Source organism: Cnephaeus nilssonii (genome assembly GCF_951640355.1).
Source record: "Cnephaeus nilssonii genome assembly, chromosome: 24".
NCBI lineage: Eukaryota > Metazoa > Chordata > Mammalia > Chiroptera > Vespertilionidae > Cnephaeus > Cnephaeus nilssonii.
In genome coordinates, this window is record NC_137095.1 from 7,830,623 (window position 1) to 7,849,815 (window position 19,193).

Here is a 19,193-nt window from a genome sequence, read left to right on the forward strand (position 1 = left end):
ATCTGCCACTGAGCCACGCCGGGCACTCCAGCTCCAATGCCGTGGACCTGGGACGGGGCCTAAAACTGTGCAGTTTTACAAGCTCCTGGGTGACCGTGGAGGAGAAGGCCCAAGGACCACAGATTGAGAAGCACGTAAGGTCCTCCGTAGGGCAGTCAGTGTACAGGTCAGCTCCCTCGGCCTGGGTTTTCTCGTACGTATCACGGGGATAACGCAGAAAACGTAAAACTCACCGCAGCCTCATGCGGAGTCCGTGAGACCAGGGCAAGGGGCTGGCATCCCTCCCGTGTCCTGAGAGCAAGGGCTGGCCCTAATGTGCGCATGCCCGCCTGCCTGCAGAGGGTAACTTAAGTCTGGGCAGGAGCCGAAACCGGTGTGGCTCAGTGGATAGAGCGTCAGCCTGCAGACTGAAAGGTCCCAGGTTCGATTCCAGTCAAGGGCATGTACCTTGGTTGCGGGCACATCCCCAGTAGGGGGTGTGCAGGAGGCAGCTGATCGATGTTTCTCTCTCATCGATGTTTCTAACTCTCTATCTCTCTCCCTTCCTCTCTGTAAAAAATCAAAAAATATGTATTAAAAAAAAAAAAAAAAAAAAGGTCTGGGCAGGAGGCTGCTCTTGGCATCCGCCCAGATAATACAGAGATGTCAAAGGTCATCAGAGATAAAAGCTCAAGCCCAGGTGGCAGCTGGGCCCCACTCGGGCCTGGAAGGGAGGGGAAAACTGTCAAGGGTCACGCAGACAGAGCACAGCTGGCTGGAGGGGCAGCCGGGGCGCCAGCTGCTCATCCGGGTCCAGCCCAGCCCTCCACACAGCCAGCTGCTCAAAGGCCCCGCCCCTCCTCCAGGTGCACTGGAGCACAGGGACGTGGCGCAGGGACACCAATGCCTGGGGGAGCTGAGTGAAGAGCCCCTTACACCACAGCTTCCCACTGGGCCTCTCAGACTCAAAGTCCTGAACGTCTTATCCCCCCTGGTCTCCCTGCCCTGGGCTGGTTTCCTAACTGGAGTCCCAAGGAGACAAATCAAGAGCCCTAGCCAGTTTGGCTCAGTGGATAGAGCGTCGGCCTGTGGACCAAAGGGTCCCGGGTTCGATTTCAGTCAAGGGCACGTACCTCGGTTGCAGGCTCCTCCCCGGCCCGGGCCCTGGTCGGGACTCATGCAGGAGGCAACCCATCGGTGTGTTTCTCTCACATCGATGTTTCTCTCTGTCTCTCCCTCTCTCCCTAAAAAATCAATGGAAAAATATCCTCGGGTGAGGATTAACAAAACAAACAAACAAAAAAGACAACATACAAGAAAACCCAAAAAACAAATCAGGAGTTCAGACTCTAGAAGCAGAGACCTGGGTTCGAATCCTGCCCCCTGGCACGCACGCGCCCTTGGCCACCAGGACAAGCCACTTAACGCCTTGCACCTCACTTTCCTTATCTGTAAAGTGGGGATAATAGCACCTCGCCTCGCGGGGTTGTTATGAGAAGGAATGAGATGACGCGTGTAAATAACAACACACCTAATGAGCCCCGTTTGCTGACGGCTGACTCCAAACGACTGCGTGCACGCTACCCACCCAGTGCTGGCGCGGCGGCTGGCACACGACCAGCGCCCGAGTGGATCAAAAACAAAAGCCCAGAGCCCTGCAGGAAAATCCAGCCCGGTGAGCGCGGCCCGGGAGCGGGGTGGGGGTGGAGGTGGCGGCGGGGGGGGGGGGGGGGGGAGAGCAGCGCCTCCCTCGTCCTCCTGCGTAATTAAAACACTGGCGCCCAGGGATGCCAACCCAGGCCTGCACCTGGTCACACACGGAGCCCAGGCCGGTCTCAGGGCATCAGCTCCGAGGCGGGGAGGTGCCAGCCACACGCGTGTGTGTGCGCGTGTGAGCTGGCCCCGGCTCCGTGGTGCTCCGAGTGATGGTCTCCCCCGAGGGGCCAGTGCCCGGGTCCCCTCCAGAGTCACAGCACAGACGTCTGTGCGGGCCCTGCCTGAGCTTGCCCGTGTGTGTGTGTGTGTGTGTGTGTGTGTGTGTGTGTGTGTGTGTATGTCTGCGCCCCACCGCAGGGCTTGTCCGTGCTTGTGTGTTCGCTCCGGGGTGCTGTTTGTGCAGAGGTGACAGGGACGGGGTGCCTGGGCGCTCGGCTCCCCGGGCGCGCTGGCACACCCTGGGGTCGCTCCTTAGCTGCTGCGCTGCTCTGTGTGGTGGCGGGTGCCTCGCTGGGCCATCCTCACCCCCAGCGCCGAGAAAGCCAGGCCGCCTGAGTCTGTGGCCAGTTTCCCCAGGTGGGGCGAAACCTTTGCATCCATCCTGCAGACCCGAGCCGGGGGCTGTCCAGGGCTCCCCGGAAGCCGGATGGGGGAGACGTGAAGCTGGGCATGTCAGAGACACCTGGGGGCACCCGCCCCCCCACTCGGGGCCAGGTATCATCAGCAGGAAGTGATGCGCAGAACGCTCAGTCCCCAGCCTCCTCCAGAGGCTCACCTTCCCTGTGACTCAGCCGGAAGTGGGGGAGTCTCTGGAGTGAGCCGGGAATAGGATCAGCACTGCCCGCACCCCAGGAGGTCCCCACCCAGGCCAGCAGGGCCGTGACTCAGAGCCACACCCCACCTTTCTCCTCTCGGTGGCTCCTGGCACCACACACGGCTGACCTGGCCCTCACATCCCGCCCTCCACAGGCCCCGGCAGGAGGAGGCCGGCGGCAGGTACCGGCTTCCAGGGGAGTCAGAGCCGGGAAGGGTCCCCGGCGGGGACTTGGTGATTCCAGTCCCTTCTCCCTCAGCTGGAATCGCCAAGTCCCAGAGGGTCTGGGCCCCACCACCGTCCGGGGGAGCCTCCCAGATGCTCAGCAGGCGCACCTGCTCCCCAGGACTCCATCTGGACCCTTGGACCCGCTGTGCCAGCAGCAGCAGCAGCGCCTGGGGCGGGGGTGCTGACTCAGGGACGAGGGCGGCCAGCGACCTGGACACAGGTCCCCCCCCTCCCCCCCCGCTGCACCGCCCCAGCGCTGGGCAGGACAGCCTGCTAGGCCACAGGCAGTGGGCACACTCTGCTCTCACCAAACCAGAGCCAGGCAGAGTCCCCAACAGGGAAGTGGGGGGGGGGGTGGCTGTGCTAAAAGTCCTCCCCGTGGACTAAGGTCACTGAGAAAGAGGCAGGAAGACAAGGAGTCCAGCTCGTGGCATCCGGCGTTCCGGGGCAGGTACACGAAGGTCCCTGCTATCGCCCCCACCAAGCAGGCCCTGCCAGCACCCCCAGGTGGCCCAGCCCCTCCCAGACCTCCCTGTGCCCATCTGGCCAGGGCGCCCTCACCCAGGACCTGGCATGAGCCCCATCACCTGGGAGCCTGCTCTCCCACCTCCCCGCCCAGGACCCTCCGCTGGGGGGCTGACGGCTTCAGGACCCCTCTCTCTCCTGACGTCTCCTCTTTCCCTTAAGGAAACTGGGGCCCCCAGGCATAAGCTCTGAACTTCCCGCTGCTCCCCGACTCCTCAGAGCCTGAGCTCTGTGCCATTAACCTCCGCCTCACAGAAAGCGGGTTCTTCCTTCAATATTTACCCCAGAAATATGCGTGCCTCCCTCCTCCCCTTTTTCAGCCAAAACCCTTCCAAGAGCCGGCGGCGCCATCTCCATCTCCCACCTCCCACTCACTGCAGTCAGGCCGCCGCCAGCCCCGCGCACGCCAGGACCCACTGCCAGAGCCCAGGCACCCGGGGGCACGGCCTCCGTGGCACGTGGCCGTGGCCCCGTGGAGGTCCCCTGTCTTTGGGTGTCTGCCACCCCAGCCTCAAGGTCACTTCCTGTCCCCCCCCCCACCACCACCACACACACACACACACACTCCTGGGCCTCCCTCCCTCCCTGCGGTAGCACTTCCTAAGCACGTAGAATGACCAGCGCCTGGCAAGGTCCTGGCAAGGTCGCCGTGACAACAGACGTCACCACCTGCATTTTTCAGAGGAGAGGGCCCAGGCACGAGGCCGGTCAGGTCACCTGCGCGGGTGCCCGGCTGCAAGAGTGGGGGAGCCGGGCTTTGAACCTGGGCTGCTGGCTCCAGGGCTGTGTTCCAACCAGCCTGCAGCCTCTCCAGGGTTTGCTTTTTTAAAAAGTATTTTTTTATTGATTCCAGAGAGGAAGGGAGAGGGAAAAGAGAGAGAGAGAGAGAAACATCAATGAGGAGAGAGAATCATGGATTGGGCTGCCTCCTGCACGCCCCACCCTGGGGATGGAGCCCACAACCTGGGCCTGTGCCCTGACTGGGAATCGAACTGTGGCCTCCTGGTTCCTGGGTCGACACTCAACCACTGAGCCACACTGGCTGAGCTCCAGGGTTCGAACTCTTGAATGCCCTGGTTCCCTGGCTCCTGACCTTGGCCCCCCCGGGGTCCCCGCACCCACGCCCAGTGCTTCACTGACCCGGACGCTGGTAACTCCCAAAGCTCTTCATCCCGTCAAGACCTTCCTGCGACATGCCACTGTGGGGCCCCTCCCTCCTGCCCCCCCCCCCCCCCCCCCGCGCTTCAGCCTGGGGTCTCTGGGCACCACACTCCCAGCTGCCAACCTTGTTCATAGGCCAATGCCACTGTACTTCCTCCCTCCCTCCCTGTCACCCAAGGACATCCAACCCACAATCAAATCCTGCCCGTGTTCCCTGCGCAGTGCTTTCCAAACGTATTCCCATCACTGCGCCCCGAATCATCTGCGTACAGAACCCGGCCAGCACCCCCTACCCCGGGCTCTGCAGCAGCCTCGCCCAGCGGGCTCTGCCCCCAGCCCCCGCAGCTCTGGATCCACCAAGGCGAGAAGACTCCAGGGGACCTGTCCCTGTCCTGGGTAAACCCTCAACCGTGCCCCACTGTCCACGCCCCCGACTCACCAGCCCTTGCACGTCCCCCTCGAGTTTCAACTCAGTGACACCAAGGTCCCATTTTCCCTCTTGGTCTTTGCTCAGGCAGCGCCCCCACCTGGAAGGCCCTCCTTTTTTTTTTTCTCTTCTTTTTAAAATATTTTTATTGTTTGCAGAGAGGACGGGAGAGGGAGAGAGATAGAAACATCAGTGATGAGAGAGAATCATTGATCGGCTGCCTCCTGGCACGCCCCCCACTGGGGATGGAGCCCACAACCCAGGCATGTGCCCTGAATGGGAATCGAACCGTAACCTCCTGGTTCATAGGTCGATGCTCAACCACTGAGCCACACCAGCCAGGCATGAAAGACCTACTCCTACTCATCCGTCAAGGCTGTTTCTTCTACTCCTGAATCCCCAGCTGGGCAAGGGCCCCGTCTCTGCGCCCACATTTCCCCTGCACACCTCCCGGATGCACTGGCCACACAGTGTCAGGATGATGGGCTTTCCAGCGATTCCATGAAGCTGACTGAGCCTTGAAGACCATCTATCTTATTCCTATTTATAGCCCACTAGAGCCCTGGTGTGCGAAATTCGTGCACGGGTGGGGTCGCAAGGCCTGGCTGGCGATCAGGGCCAATCAGGTTCCCAGTCTCCCCACCTCCTCCTTCCCTCACCACCTACGCACCACCACTGCACAGTTCCCCCACCTCCCCACCTCCTCCTTCCCTCCGTCCACCGCCACCCACCCCCGGTTCCCCGTCCCAGCCCGGGGCCCAGCTCCAATTGGGCAATTGGGACCTGCCGACTGTGGGGAGGGACTGGGAGGTTGTCCAGCAGGCCCCAGCAGCGATCGGGGCCTGTGGGCTGGGGGCAGCTCCTGCGTTGAGCATCTGCCCCCTGGTGGTCAGTGCGTGTCATAGCGACCGGTCGTTCTGTCGTAACAGTCGCTTAGGCTTCTTAATATAAAGATAGATATTTGTATCACCTGGCCAGGTGAGTTCCAAGGAGATGGTCGATTTGATAAACATCTGTTGATTGAATGAATGACTGACAAGAGTCCTAAGTCCCAATGCGGATGCTCCGGTCCAGGGAGGGGCACCAGATTCAAAGGTGGGGAAGTCTGGCCCTTGCAGTATGGCTCAATGGATAGAGCACTGGCCTATGAACTGAAGGGTCCCGGGTTTGATTCCGGTCAAGGACACATGCCTGGGTTGTGAGCTCGATTCCCAGTAGGGGGCGTGCAGGAGGCAGCCGATCAATGATTCTCTCTCATCACGGATGTTTCTATCTCTCTCTTCTTCTCCCTTCCTTTCTGAAATCAATAAAAATATCTCTTTAAAAAGGGGGGTCAGTCTGGAGGCCCTGAGGCCTCACGCTCGCACTGCCCCTCCTCTGCCCCCTCCCCAAAAGCACCGAACACGCTGTCCTGGCTGGAGTCCCAGGGTGCAGACGGAAGTGTGACAGCTAAAGGCACTGCGGGGAGGCAGGAGAGGTCACAGGGACCGGGAGGCCCATGCCCGAGTCCTGACCTGAATCCCCAACCAGCTGTGAAACCCTGGACAGGCACCTGCCCGCTCTGTGCTAGGAAGACCCAATACATGCAGCCCTGCTCCCAGGCTACAGAGTCACCAACAGCCATGCCCTCGCCATGCCCCCCCCCACACCTCGACTGCCTTCCTTCCTGCCCACCTTTGCTCCGAGGAAACACCCGGCACCTGCTAAGGGGATGGGGGGCCTGGCCTTGCCAGGTCTTCAGAAGGGCTGAAACCCTGCATTTGTACAGAAAACTTCCCGAGTGTTAAATATCGGTGACCGCTGCAAGTTTTTCGAAAACACTTGGAGGCCAAACAAAACACATCTGCAGCTGGCCCTGGCCCGCTGCCCCCGGAATGCCACGCTTGCATCCGTCCGCCACGCACCCCCGTCCCTGGCCAAGGCTGCTGGGTTGGGCCTATTTCCGACCGGGCAGCACCATCAGGGGCCTCAGCTGGATCCGTGTCCCGTCCAGGGTGTGACCTCGATAGGGCTCATTCCCAGAGCGAAGTACCTAGCCTGTCCATTATTCAAGGCGGGGCTGGGTTTTGTGGCTGCTTTTTTGCACATTTCACAGGAGACGCAGGAGGCACCCGCGCGGATGGAAGGGATGTGGCTCTCGTGGCAGCCAGCTGTGGCTCAAGGCGTGGCCCCCAACCTTTCGGGCTGTGTGACCACGGCAATGTGAATCGACTTCTCTGAGCCTCGGTTCCCTCCCCTGTGCAAGATGGAACAACGCCACCCCCCCCCCCCCCCACGGGCAGCGCCTGGCACCCAGTGGGCCATCCTGGGAGGTCTCCTCTCCCTTTCGGGTAGCGTCTGTCTCAGAGGATGGGCAAGCGGTAAGACGGGGGGGGGGGGGCAAAAAAAGAGGCAGCGAATTGGTTCATTTGGCCCCGCTCTCTCCTTCTTTTTTTTTAAATCCTCACCTAAGGATAGTTTCCCGTTGATTTTTAGAGAGCGTGGAAGAGAGAGGGAAAGACAGAGAGGAACATCGATGTGAGAGAAACACATCGATGGGTTGCCTCCTGCACGCACCCTGACCGGGGCCCGGGCCGGGCAGGAGCCTGCAACCGAGGTCCATGCCCTTGACCGGAATCGAACTCGGGGACACTTCGGTCCGCAGGCTGATGCTCTATCCACTGAGCCACACCGGCTAGAGCCACTTGGCCCCCTCTTCAGGAATTCTGATAAAATTAGGTTTCTGTCTACTGTCCCCCCCCCCACCCGAGACCTCCTCACCACAGGACCCCACCTCTCCAAACCCCACCACGCTATCAGGATGGGCTTCTCAGAGGACCCACAAGTGCAGACCAGAGAGGTCCCAGGGAGACTGGGTCGAGCAAGATGTCTTTGACAAAAATACTTCCCCTCTCTGAACCTCAGCTATCTGATCTGTGAAATGGGGACAACTGCACCTCCCAGGCAGGTGGATACAAGACAACTAAAGCCTGGGGCCCCCGAAGCTCTACACCTGTTACCCGCCTTCTTCTCCTTCCTCCCGAGCACTGAACGCCGGGCACAAAATATGAGAACACAGGCTGTGCCACCTAGGAGCTGGAGGACTGGCTCCTGCCTTGTAGCGGGGATGGTCACCCAAAGGCGGTGGCTCAGGAGGGACTAGGGAGCCCGGCCGATGTGGCTCAGTGATTGAGTGTCGCCCTATCCGCCAAGAGGTCATGGTTCGATTCCCGGTCCTGCCCCGATGGGGGCTCCATCCCCAGTCGGGGGCGTGCAGGAGGCAGCCAACGGATCAGTGATTCGCTCTCATCGTTGATGTTTCTCTCTCTCTCTCTCTCTCCCCACCTCTCCCTTCCTCTCTGAAATCAATACAAATATATTTTCAAAAAAGTAGAAAAAGAGTGACCAGGGAGACGTTACCGGGCGCGGAGCAGAGAAAAGGTGTGTTGCCTTGGGAAAGGCAGGAGAGATGGCATGACGGGACCTCAGGTACATGTCCCAAGACAGCCGCCTCTGTGTAAGCCGCTCTCCACCCTGTGCGCAGGGTAGCGGGCCAGGACGGGGAGGTCAGAACGCGAGGAGGTGGGGGCAGGGGCCAGCTGGGGGGGCAGCAGGAGTTGCTGGGGGAGCAGCAGGCCTGCCTGGACCACCTGCACCTCAGGAGTCTCATGTTCTGTTTGCTCCTCTCCCTCCTCATCCCCCTGGGAAGGGTCATATCAGAGCCCTGTCCACCCATCCTGAATATCCATGGCGATGGCGGGGGCGGGAGGGGCGGGGAGGGGAGGGCATAGGCCCTAAGAAGGGGACACAGGAAGGAGTGATTGACAACACGACCCCAGCCCCACCTTTCCCCCAGGCCCCGTGCCACCCCGCCTCTCTCGTCTGGAGGAGGAGCGAGCAGGTGTATCCAGATGTGCCCCCAAAGTTGTGCAAGCTCAGAGCTCCCAGGCATTTCGACACCCAGCGGAGCGTGGGTCATGCAGAGGGCAGAGTGGAGCCAGCCGGCAAGGGGCAGGGAGGAGGGCGGCGCGGCCCAGCCCCGGGGCAGAGGAGGCAGGTGGAAGAGCTGAACCAGGAGCACCTGGAAAGGGGACTAAATGAACATCATCACCTCTGCTTCTCCCCCAGGGCCATGGTGAGGAAGTCTGCACCACTTCCTGCCCGGCTGGCGGCCTTGACACCTTGCAGAGGGCCTGCATCCAGCCGGGCTCAGACAGTGTCTGCCCAATGAATGCAACAACCTCCCCAGGCTAGGCAGGCAGGAAATTCCCACCGAGGGGAGCAGGAGCCGCTGCCTCTGTGTGTGTGTGTGTGTGTGTGTGTGTGTGTGTGTGTGTGAATATATGTGTATATATATGTGTGTGTCTATATATATATATATATTTTATTGATTTCAGAGAGGAAGGAAGAGTGAGAGAGAGATAGAAACATCGATGACGAGAGAGAATCACTGATCAGCTGCCTCCTGCATGCCCCCCACTGGGGATCGAGCCCACACAACCCGGACATGTGCCCTTGACTGGCATCGAACCAGGGACCCTTCAGTCCGCAGGCCGACGCTCTCTCCACTGAGCCAAACCAGCCAGGGCTTCTACTGGGGATGCCGCACGTGCCAGGTAGCGTGCCAGACTTCACATCCATAAACCCCGTGAAGGTTCCTGTTACTATTCCCATCTTGCCAATGTGAAAAGGGGCCTGGAGGAGGCGGGAGCTCACCCGGCTGGTGTGGCTCAGGGGTTGAGCATTGACCTGGGAACCAGGAGGCCACGGTTCGATTCCCGGTCAGGGCACGTGCCTGGGTTGTGGGCTCAATTCCCGATCGTGCAGGAGGCAGCCGATCCATGATTCTCTCTCTTGCTCTCTCCCTCTCTCTTCCTCTTAAAATCAATAAAAATAAATAAGGGCTAGCTAGTCTTCAACGCCAGGCCAGCAGCACCCACACTTGTGGCTCCGTCTATGCGGCTCCCCTGGAGGGAAACAAGTCACCACCCAGAAAAAGACTTCAAAAGCGGCCTGGCCTGGCTGGTGTGGCTCAGTGGCTGAGCATCGACCTATGAACCAGGAGGTCCTGATTTGATTCCCAGTCAGCGCACATGCCCAGGTTGCGGGCTCGATCCCCAGTGGGGGGAGGGGGGGCATGGAGGAGGCAGCCAATCAATGACTCTCTCTCAACATCGATGTTCCTCTCTCTCTCTCTTCCTTTCTAAAATTTAAAAAAAACAAAACAAAAACAGCCTGTACTGCTGCGGGCTTCTCAGAGCAGACTGACCCTGGGTGCCCACTCCGGGGGTCAGAGGACAAGTAGCTGATTCGTGCCCCATTCTCTGGGCTCAATGGGGTTTTGTTGACGGCAGGGTGCAGGCCTGCCGATTCAGTTCCAATCTGGTCTGGAAACACGGTGTCCAGAGCTTCCCAGGCGGGCACTTCAGGGCAGGGTGAGAATGAACAACGCCTTTTAGTTGCCCAAATAAGGGGACCCATTAAGACGTCCACGAGCCTCGGGAGCCGGGTTTCGTTTCTCCCCTCGCAGCTCACACAGCCCGGCCATCAGTTCCACTCAGCGTCTCTCCTGCTCCCAACACAGCGGCCCCCTGGGTCCTGCCACTCCACGCCACCCAGCTCCTAACGCAGCAGAACCCAAATTCCACACGCGTCTCTGAGGGGCCTCTCCCGGAGACAAGCCACTTCCTCTGAGGGCCCCGGCCTGCCCTGCTGAGCCTGGAGCCCCCAGGCCCCCTCCCCATCCTGTCCATGAGTGCAGCACCCCTCCTGGCGGCCCCAGGAATCTGACAGACAGTAATGAGGGTCCCACAGGAAGGACGCTCCACTTTCAGGGGTTTATGTCAAACCACAGACACAGCCTAGGGTCTCCAGGCATCCAGGCCCTGCGGGGAGGGGGTTGCGGGGGGGTTTCAGGAGGGGAGGGCAGATGGCAGGGAAGCGGGTGTGGGCTCCAGCTCCATGCCTTTCTCCCTGTTCTGAGAGGCAGGTGCCCAGGGGCCTGGTGCCCAGTGTCCCATGGTCACCACGGTCCTGCCCAGGATGGGCAGGCTGCCAGGAACATCTAACGAGCCCCCAGGGACGAGGCAGGAAGCCGCCTCCAGCCCCGGTGGGAAGGTGAGCAGGGGCAGTCACCGGAGAATTCCCCTCCGGGGCACCCAGCCCTGCAGGACTAGCCGCATGCAGACAGACACGGGAGGGGGGCGGGTAGCCGGGGCCAGGAGGAAGCCCGGTGGGGCGGGCACTCCGGGCTGTGGTGCGGCTCAGTAAAGCGTGGATATGTGCTCAGCGCACAAGGTCAGGTGCCAGGGAGCTGCTGACCTCTGCCAGGCTTTGCGGGGCTAGAACAAAAAGTCCCCTCTGGGCTGACCCAGCCTCAAGAAGTCACAGCTTAGAGGGCAGAGTATGGACTGCATTTCGACCGCTCAGCGGTGCCCCCCAAATGTGTCATCTCGGGGGTCCTCACAGATGAACCTGAGTGTCTCAGTCCTTCCAGGGTTAGGATTTTAATATGATTTGTGTGTGTGTGTGTGTGGTTAATCCTCACCCAAGGATATTTTCCCACTGATTTTTAGAGAGAGTGGAAGGAAGAGAGAAACACTGATGTGAAAGACACATATCAACTGGTTGCCTCCCATAAGCACCCTGTCCTGGGCCAGGGACTGAGCCTGCAGCTGAGGCCCGTGCCCTTAGTCGCCTCCGACTGGATTGGAACTCGGGACCCTGCAGTCCTCCGGCCAAAGCTCTGTCCAGGAGCTAAAGCAGCTAGAGCGGACATGAATTTGAGAACGACACAGACACGCTGACCACAGCACCAAGTGCCCTGTGAGGGGGGGGGGGGGGAGCTAGCGTGCGGCAGCCGTACAGCAGCCTGGCAGTGGTCACGGGTCTGAGGAAGTGGCCAGGTCTCGGAGCTGTGTGGGGGAATCACCCCAAAGTATCCCAGCTGCTCTCAGAAAGCAGGTGCTCTCGGTTCCTCCTCACGGCTCCCCAACTTAGGGACCCCAATGCGTGGTCCCCCATGGAGTTCCAGAGCTGGTCACAAGACCTGGTACCTCTGACATGCCCCTTGGGCCATCTATACATGGAGACCCTTGAGCATCAGTCCCCACCGCCTCTCACCTGCTCCCAAAGCGGAGAGGGTCCGAGGGCAGAAGGGAGCTGTGGCCGCAACAGAGAAACAGCCGGGCAGCAGCGGGCCCGGGCCCGGATACACGTGTATCCTCACTTAACAAGCCGGAGTCCCCCAAGGAGCTGCGGTCAAACCACAGGCCAGCACGGCCCCACCCCAGGCAGAATCGCCCCAGATCTGCAGGACGTGCCAGGCCAGAGTCTGTGCCTAACACAACAGCAATGACAGCGAGCGCGCCCTGAGCGCTTTCCTCCTGAGGACTTTTCCGATATAAACGGCACTGACTCCTCACCGCCCTGCGGCAGGTGCTGGTGTTCTCCCCATTTCACAGACGAGGAAACCAAGGCCCAGGGAGGTCAGGCGGCCTGTTCGAGGTCACGTGGTTCCCAAGCGGCAGAGGCTGGTCTGCAGCCAGGCCACCTGCTCGGCACTCCTGGGCCACTTTACTGGGGTTACCCGGGGCCACGAGTGCTGATCTGAGTGCTGATTCTGCGCCTCTTTCCTTTTGCAAACGCAATGCTCTTAGGGGTGGGGATGCTATAAGAGAAGGAAGTCTGGAACCCGGAATGTACAGGTCCTTTATTCTAATTCACACAGTGTGACAACCAGCGAGTGAAAGGGCTTGGAGAAACAACACTTATAGAGGTAATGCCCACGCAATACACCTGGTTTCACCAACTCTCCAAGACGGACTTGCAAGGTAGCTGTGACGGGGAGTATTTTGCAGGCGAGCGACCTGGGGGCTCAGGGAGGAGGGACTGACTTGCCTAGTCGTAGAAATGGGCTTAGAATCCAAGTGCCTCTGATTTCAAAGAGAAATCGGAGAAGCAACCAGGTTGGGGGGGGGGGGTGCGGGTAAGGAGAGGGGAGAGCAGAGGGCTGGAAAGGGAGGGGGCCACAGAAGCAGCTGTGAGCTCCAGGGGAGGAACCTGGTCCAGCAGGATGGTCCTCCTGGCTCCAGGGCCTGGAGTCTCGGCGCACCCAGGCTTCCCCCCTCCCTCGTACGGCCCCTCCCAGGTCCTGGGGGACCCCACCGTGTCCATTAGGGTGAAGGATGGGGCGCCGGCCCCTCCTTCTGTGACTTGCTGGAATACCAAACCCCAGTGTTTACGGGCCGCAAGCACAGCCCCCTCCCTCCACCCCGCGCTGCCCTCGGGGGCGGCACCGCGGCTGGCTCTGGTCAGCATCAAAGACAAGCAGATGCGCAGGCGGACCGGCGGGTAGCCAGCGCCGGGGGTGCGGGGGTAGGGGGGGTGTCACCGCCGAGAGGGCACCCTAAAGAGGCAGCAGGGGGCGAGGACACCCCCCCCCGCATTCAAAGAATGGGAGAAAGGAGCCCGCGGCCCCAACAGCTCCCCTCTCCCTCCCTCCCCCCGCGCAGCGCTTTCCAAGGAGGAGGGGTCCCAGTGAACCCCACGTCTCCAACGGGCCTCCTGCCTCCTTTGTCACAGCAACGTCCGCACGAGGCACTCGGGGCCGCCTCCCCTCCCCTCCCCGGGCCCGCGCCCCGCAGGGTCGCCCGCACTCACCCAGCGGCAGGCTGATCCGGGGGACGAGCGCCCAAGTCGCAGGCGGCGGCGGGAGCAGCAGGAGCAGCAGCAGCAGCAGCAGCGGCGGCGGCCGGGTCCCCGGGGCCATCACGGCGCGCGCGGCTCCGCCAGCAACGGCGTCCTCCCGGCTCCGGCTCAGGTGGTTCCACTGGACTCGCGGGCGGCAGCCCCGCCCCCGGACCTGGGGGGGGGGGGGGTTGGGGGTACGGGTCACGTGGCCGCCGAGAGCGCGCCCCTCCGACCCCCACAGCGCGGTCCCGCTGGCCTGGCTCCGAGGAAAGCTCTCCCGGGATCGCGGGGCGGAGGGCGGCGCCGGAGGAGGAAGTGGACGGCGTCCTGCCTCTCCCAGCTCCGCTCCCCGCCCTCCCGCCCCTTCCCCCTTCCTCCTTCCTGGGCGCCGCGGCCGACCTCGGGGGCGCCGGCTGGGTGCGCGCCCTGGAGAGGCCAAGTCCGGGGATCCCCGGACGCCGAGGCGGCTGGAGCGCGGGGCGCGGAGGGAAGCGGGGCCACGGATCCCCGCCCCCCCCCCCCCCCACCTCCAGACCCTCCCACCGCCGCCCCGGCCCCTTCCGGCTGCTCCGCGACCCTCGGCGAGCGGGAGCTTTGGGGAAACCTGCGGGTCTCTCCACTGTGCGCCCCGCGGGGGTCTGGCCTGGGTCTTGCCCCTTTAGTCCTCCTCCCCCCCAATAATGCTCCTGGCACCCACTGGTCCGTGACCGAATAAACGCGGCCGAGCTGGTGCTGACGCCGGGGGCTAGTTGCTTCTTAAATAAATTTCTAATTTCTGCTCGGGTCGGTCCACCTTAGGTCCCGGCTGCGCTCACTGCAGGCCCCACCACTCGGTCCGGTGCCCTGCGGGGGCGTCCGCGCTTAGAATTCTGTCCACACGCAGCCAGGTCTCCGGTGGGAGGAGCGGTGCAAGATTAATGTACGTGGAATAATAGGATTTAATACACAGCCAAGGAGGTGCGACCTTCTCCCACAAACCTGCACGTAGCCAGGCAGGAGGGGTCCGGAAGGCACCCCACTTAGAAGAGGCACAGTCCACACCCCCCACCCCACCCCCATTCCTGGTTCCTGACATCCCCCAGGATGGAACAACCTGCACCCCTAAGTAAGTCCCAAATCCAAAGGAGTGGCTCCCTCTCAACATTAAAAAAAAAAAAGAAACAGACACCACAGAACGCATCCAACTGCAAAGACCATAAAAAGGAAAAGTAATGCCCTGGTCGGGTCGGCCTGCGGACTGAAAGGTCCCAGGTTCGATTCTGGTCAAGGGCATGTGCCTTGGTTGCGGGCACATCCCCAGTGGGGGGTGTGCAGGAGGCAGCTGATCGGTGTTTCTCTATCATAGATGTTTCTAACTCTCCCTCTCCGTAAAAAAAATAATAATAATAAAATAATAAAAATTAAAAAAAGAAGAAGAAGGAAAAGCAATGCCCTGGTCGGGTTGGCTCAGTGGATAGAGCACTGACTAGCGGACCAAAGGGTCCCGGTTCGATTCCAGTCAAGGGAACATACCAAACTCTCCCCGGAAGCAACCAATCGATGTGTTTCTCTCACATGGATGTTCCTCTCTGTCTTTCCCTCTCTCATCCGCTCTCCCTAAAAATCAATGGGAAAATATCCTCAGGTGAGGATTAACAACAAAAAAAGGAAAAAAACAAAAGGAGAAGTAACGTTTGGGAAACGGTTCAACTTTTCCTACGAGCGCCCAGGACCACAGTCAGATGTAATTCTTCCCGTAGTTCCACTTGAAAGCGGTTCCCAAACCTCGGCTCGTCATTTCCATGGCAGTGGGCACAGTCGCCCCAGGAATGAGCTGCTGCCATCCTGGGAAAGTTCCTCTTCACCCCTGGCCAAAACGCGAGCTTCCTCAGAGCCAACACCTTTTGCTCTCACCCCACCCCCAGGGCCTGCCGCATCCTGGGCCACAGGCTGGCTTGTCAGGGTGGGCCCAGCACTCACGTGGTCCCCACTGTCCCCTCTGGCGGCCACGCTTCCCCATGTCCCAGGATGTCTGCATCTCCACCATCCCGACCCCCATCTCTGGGCAAGGGCCAGGCGACAGGGACTCCCAAGGAAAAAACAACAAAAAAGAAAAACAAAACAAAAACAAAAACACGCCACACACAAAAATAAAAAAGAAAGGGTCTCGCCCAGCCGGCGTGGCTCAGTGGTTTGAGCATCGACCTATGAACCAAGAGGTCACGGTTCCATTTCCGGTCAGGGCACATGACTGGGTTTCGGGCTCGATCGGGCTCGATCCCCAGTGTGGGGCGTGCAGGAGGCAGCCGATCCACGATTCGCTCTCGTCATGGATGCTTCGATCCCTCTCTCCCTCTCTCTTCCTCACTGAAATCAATAAAAATATATTTAAGCCGACACTGGTTTGGCTCAGGGGATAGAATGTCGGCCTTCGGACTGAAAGGTCCCGGGTTCGATTCCGGTCAAGGGCATGTACCTTGGTTGCGGGCACATCTGTGCAGGAGGCAGCTGATCGATGTTTCTCTCACATCAATGTTTCTGACTCTCTATCTCTCTCCCTTCCTCTCTGTAAAAACTCAATAAAATATTAAATATATATATATATATATATATATATATATATATATATATATTTAAAAGAATAAAAAAATAAGGAGATCTCAGCATTGGACACAGAATTGCACATGGGATGTGGGCAGCACCAAGCACTCCACTTCTAGCCCGGCCAGGCCTTGGACACCACCTTTATCAGTGCCATCCATCCACTTGCAGCCAATAATACCCAACCCTCCGGCTCCACCCCAGGACTACTCACAGGCTCTCTGCTAGGACCTTTGCCCTGGCTACTCTCTGCCTGCAGCCTCCTCTCCCAATAGCCACCAAGTTGGGTCCCTTCCTCCAAGTCTTTGCTCAAAGATCACTTTTTTTTTTTTTTTTTAATGCTAGGGCATCTGTTGTTTTTTTTTAAATTTTTTAAAAATTATTATTGATAAAGAGGGAGAGAGAGATAGAAACATCAATGATGAGAGAGAATCATTGACGGGCTGCCTCCTGCACGCCCCCTACTGAGGATGGAGCCCGCAACCCGGGCATGTGCCCTGATTGGGAATCGAACAGTGACCTCCTGGTTCATAGGTTGATACTCAACCACTGAGCCACGCCGGCCGGGCAAAGATCACCTTCTTGAAGAGTCCACACTTCCCCCAATATTCCCCTTACCCTGAGGTTGTTTTTTCTTTCTTTCTTGTTTTCAAGGCACTCATCACCTAATAACATTCTACTGGAGATGATTTGCTTATTTGTTGTGGTTTTTCTTGATTGTCTGAACGCCCCACCTGCCCTTCCATCCCCAAAATATTGACTGAGAAGAGCAGGGATTTTTGCTGATCTGCTTGTTAGTTATCCCAAGCCTCCAAAACAGTGCCTGGCATGTAAGAGGCCCTCAAGGAGTATTGGCTGAATGAATGAATGAATGAATGAATAGATGGATTGAATGGATGCAACTTAAGGATCATGGGATGCTGCTGGCATCTGTCCACCAACAAAGGTATATCACCTTTGGTCCAGTAGAGTTCCTCCCAAACATGAAGTTATGCAATGTCTTTCTTCAACCAAAGCACAGCACTTCCTACTGACCTCTTTTAAAGCTATTGGTCCTGCTGAGACTGGTTTGGCTCAGTGGATAGAGCGTCGGCCTGCGGACTCAAGGGTCCCAGGTTCGATTCCGGTCCAGGGCATGTGCCTTGGTTGCGGGCACATCCCCAGTGGGGGGTGTGCAGGGGGCAGCTGATCGATGTTTCTCTCTCATTGATGTTTCTAACTCTCTATCCCTCTCTCTTCCTCTCTGTAAAAAATCAATAAAATATATTTAAAAAAATAAATAAATAAAATAAAGCTATTGGTCCTGGGCCAGATTTCATCCTATGGAGGTCATTCTGAATATCTACTCTATTATGACACATTTTGCTTCCCCTCCCAGTTTTCAGTCATCTTCAAACTTGATAAGCATACTTATGCCTTTATTCAAGTCTCTGATAAGAATACTGGACGAGCCCTAGCCGGTTTGGCTCAGTGGATAGAGCGTCGACCTGTGGACTGAAGGGTCCCGGGTTCGATTCCCATCAAGGGCACATACCTGGGTTACAGGCTCCTCCCTGGACCGGGCCCTGGTCGGGGCTCGTGCAGGAGGCAACCAATCGATGTGTTTCTGTCACATCGATATTTCTCACTGTCTTTTCCTCTCTCTTCCACTCTCTCTAAAAATCAATGGAAAAATATCCTCAGGTGAGGATAAAAAACAAAAAGAATATTGCGTCAGCATACCTAGCACCCAGTTCTTGGTTTCTAAATATCTCTCTCCAATAAAAGGTACCAGGACTGTGGGGAAATGAAAGAGAAAGTAAAAGGTAAGTCAGGGATATTTTGGTGGGCCAGAAAGCAAGGAAGTGGTTAAAGACTAATGGGATCGTGTCAAAAGGACATATGGGGCCAGCTTGATGAGCCACCTTGGGACAAGTTGCGCATCCAAACCAATAAGGAAATAATGGATTCTAATGCATGAAATGAAAAACAGTCCATCCGTCCACAGTGACATTCAGAGAAACACAGAGGGAGAGAAGAGACAGAAAGGAAGCTTTCGTGTACAGAAATAAGCCGGCTGGTAAATGGAGAAGAAATGATAGAATTGGAAAATCTAGATTCAAGCAAGGATCATCACTCGATGCTCAGCCAACTGGGTGGAAGGTTGTAGGGAAACTATGTAATAACAAGGTCTCAAAGCCTGTCCCCGCAGGTGACTCAGTAATTTCCAAAGAGAAACTGTACCTCTAAGGGAGGGCTTTGGCTTTCACTATCTTAACCAAGCAGTTTAAGTCAGCATCACCAGACCCTGGCCGGGTAGCTCAGTTGGTTAGAGCATCGTCAGATATGCCAAGGTTTCAGGTTCCAGCCCAGTGAGGGCACATACAAGACTCAACCAATGAATGCGTGAGTGAGTGGAACAACCAGTCGATGTTTCTCTCTCTCTCTCTCTTGCCCTAAAAATCAATTAAAAAAGAAAGTAGCATCACCAGTATGGGACTTCCTGACATCTCTTACGTCCTGATGGGATACAAGAAGAAATACACAACACAGTTAATCCTCCTAGCGTGCTCGGCAAAATCGTTTAACCCAGATCTATTCATGAGGGCGCAGTCGGGTGCACCCAGCGTTCTACAGACAAGTGGCCTGCACCCTCCAAAACGGTCCATATGGCCCTAGCCGGTTTGGCTCAGTGGATAGAGCGTCAACCTAAGGACTGAAGGGTCCCAGGTTTGATTCCGGCCAAGGGCACATGCCCGGGTTGTGGGCTCGATCCCCAGTGGGGGGCATGCACGAGGCAGCCAATCAATGATTCTCTCTCATCATTGATGTTTCTATCTCTCTCCCTTCCTCTCTGAAATAAAAAAAGAAAAAAAGGTCCATGTGATGAAAGTAAAAAATAAATAAACAAATAAATAAAGGCAGGGGGAGCTGTTTTAGGTTAAGAAACTCAAAAGAGCTGATAATCAAATGCAACCTGTGAGCCTTGATTGAATCCCGGGGGGGCGGGGGGAGTTATAGGGCAATTGGGGAAATTTTGGGGTGCGCTGCACATGGGAGGCCACTGTGGCCTTCTTGCGCATGTCTGGGGTACGGTCACGGGATGATGGTTGC

The 19,193-nt window shown here is 58.1% G+C and overlaps 1 protein-coding gene across 1 annotated transcript in view; it reads right to left on the minus strand.

Annotated features, from left to right (window-relative positions):
* SEMA4B (semaphorin 4B) overlaps nucleotides 1-19,193 on the minus strand; it is a gene marked incomplete at its 5' end in the record, with an annotated part of 46,010 nt that overhangs the window by 16,359 nt on the left and 10,458 nt on the right. The window contains 1 exon segment of the mRNA XM_079764061.1: nucleotides 13,491-13,692. Coding sequence (XP_079620187.1) covers nucleotides 13,491-13,692 — 202 coding nt within the window.